This window comes from Schistocerca americana, chromosome 1 (genome assembly GCF_021461395.2).
Source record: "Schistocerca americana isolate TAMUIC-IGC-003095 chromosome 1, iqSchAmer2.1, whole genome shotgun sequence".
Lineage (NCBI taxonomy): Eukaryota > Metazoa > Arthropoda > Insecta > Orthoptera > Acrididae > Schistocerca > Schistocerca americana.
Window position 1 is genome coordinate 1,171,009,263 of NC_060119.1, and position 1,322 is coordinate 1,171,010,584.

The 1,322-nt window shown below is 43.7% G+C and overlaps 1 protein-coding gene across 1 annotated transcript; it reads right to left on the bottom strand.

Moving 5' to 3' along the window:
* LOC124551931 (ejaculatory bulb-specific protein 3-like) lies at window positions 1–1,001 on the bottom strand. Its single transcript, XM_047126478.1, has one exon. The coding sequence runs from the start codon at window positions 920–922 to the stop codon at window positions 527–529; it is 396 nt and encodes a 131-aa protein (XP_046982434.1). The 5' UTR covers window positions 923–1,001; the 3' UTR covers window positions 1–526.
* Window positions 1,002–1,322: the final 321 nt, after the last annotated feature.

Genomic DNA, 1,322 nt, shown 5'->3' on the forward strand with positions numbered 1-1,322 from the left:
TAATGACAAAAATATACTTTATTTTGAACAGCACATTACTGACAATCGTACAGTTTAACGAAATAGACCACAGAATATGCGAAATAAATTTCTAAAACAGGATAAGAGTTAAGTTTCCTACAAAAGCTACATTCTCTACCAGTAGGTGTTTGGTAATACAGAGATGAAGAAGCACTCTTTAAAATTTATAATCAAACAACTGAAACTAAATAAAACTTACAGTTTTCAATGATGTAATTACATTTAAGGCAGTTAAATTTCTGAAAGTGTCTGTTAACATCAGACACATCGTTATTCTAAGACGCCCCAGGAAATTCTTAATATATCACATAGTAAATTGACAACAGCAGCTGTAAGTATCGTAAGGAAATTGTTACCATATTTGTAACGACATTAAGTAACATCATATGATCAATGGTAGATATTGCTTAGTTGTCAACGATGTGTGACTTCTGCTGAAGAGAGTTGGCAGAATGAATACAAGGCGTCAGATTACGTGTCTGGTGTTCTCTGTGGTGCAGCTTGCTTATGAAAGTTCTTTGAGATGGCGCTCGTAGTGCTCGAAATAGGTGCCGTCGGAGTCGTACTTGGCCTTCAGCTTCTCAAACACATCCTTCTTGTTGTCTTTTATGAACTTGACAACCTTATCGACTCTCGCTTTCTGCTTATCACTGCATTTCGAACAGTCAGTCTGTAAGGCGTCCGGAATGACTCCCTTTAGTTCCTTACCCTCTGGGGTGCATCGCTCGTCACCATCGTCCAGCAGGCAGTCAATGTAATTGTTGAAGAGCCGATCATTGTTGAGGATCTCGTCCAGGTCCACATTGTCGTACTTGGTGGAGTACTTCCCTTCGTCGGCGGAAGTCAGTGGCGCCACAGAGGCGACCACCAGAATGAGTAGAGGAGCGAAGGCCTTCCACATCTCTGCCGGTAGCTGTCAGGGAGCCTGGGTAGGAAGAGCACAAGAAGACTGCAGAAGTCAACTGCCGGCCTGAGGGGCTCTGCTCCCTTATAAAGGTAGCCAGAGGCGGGTGTAGACACCTCAGTTTCCGGACATGAATCACCTGCTGGCCGAGTTAGCAGGGCCACTCACGCAATCTTCGTGCGCCACATCGCTAAGGAAGACCTTGAGGTGTAGCAGCGTCGCGTTCCCAGTAATGAACAGGTATCGTAATCCTCTATCTCCCCAGCACTTTCCTGTCTGCGGGAGTTAATTGGCCTCTCACAAGTACTGTTTTGATTGTTACGTATTAGACTTTTATAACATACATCTAGAGCTAACGAATTGGTATGTCAGTGAAGTCGTATTCAGAAGACGCGAA